The sequence below is a fragment of the Austrofundulus limnaeus genome, unplaced genomic scaffold (genome assembly GCF_001266775.1).
Source record: "Austrofundulus limnaeus strain Quisiro unplaced genomic scaffold, Austrofundulus_limnaeus-1.0 Scaffold3668, whole genome shotgun sequence".
In the NCBI taxonomy this organism is placed as follows: Eukaryota; Metazoa; Chordata; class Actinopteri; order Cyprinodontiformes; family Rivulidae; genus Austrofundulus; species Austrofundulus limnaeus.
In genome coordinates, this window is record NW_013956070.1 from 5,159 (window position 1) to 5,699 (window position 541).

Sequence of the window (541 nt, forward strand, 5' to 3'; positions counted from 1 at the left end):
GTGTGTGTGTGTGTGTGTGTTACCTCGCAGGCTACAGGCAGCAGAACTTGATGAAATGCGGTGATGTAATCAGCGTCGCTCATCCCCGTCTGATGCACAAAAACACAAACAGAACAAAGCATCAGCAGCTAACTCCACCCCCCTGGACTGCACAGGTACAGAAAACAAGCGCACTCTTCATGTCTGTGCTTAAAACCCCTGAAGCAGATAGAATTTACTGTCATCATACTGGTGTACAACAAAATTAAGCATCACCCCTTATAGTGCTAACAACACTAATAATGACCTGCTGCTGTCAAACAGAACCCAGTGACTGTTCAGAACTCACAGGACCGGTCTCATGGCTGGGTTCTGGTTCAGGTGGGTCAGTAAGGACTCACCTGGTTCCAGGGCAGGTTGATGGTTTTTCCTTCAGCTCGGCCGCTGCCGACAAAGCTGCTGTCAGACTCCTGCAGGTGAGGCCAGAAAGAACCGCCTTCATACCTGTGAATGCTGAGGTACAGGACTCTGACACACACACACACACACACACACACACACA

At 49.7% G+C, this 541-nt stretch overlaps 1 protein-coding gene across 1 annotated transcript in view; it reads right to left on the reverse strand.

Moving 5' to 3' along the window:
* The window catches only part of LOC106511953 (histone deacetylase 6), a gene marked incomplete at both ends in the record, with an annotated part of 2,204 nt that extends 1,697 nt beyond the window's left edge, over window positions 1-507 (reverse strand). Inside the window, 2 exon segments of the mRNA XM_014000666.1 lie at window positions 24-89; window positions 381-507. Of these exon segments, the coding sequence (XP_013856120.1) occupies window positions 24-89; window positions 381-507 (193 nt within the window).
* Window positions 508-541: the final 34 nt, after the last annotated feature.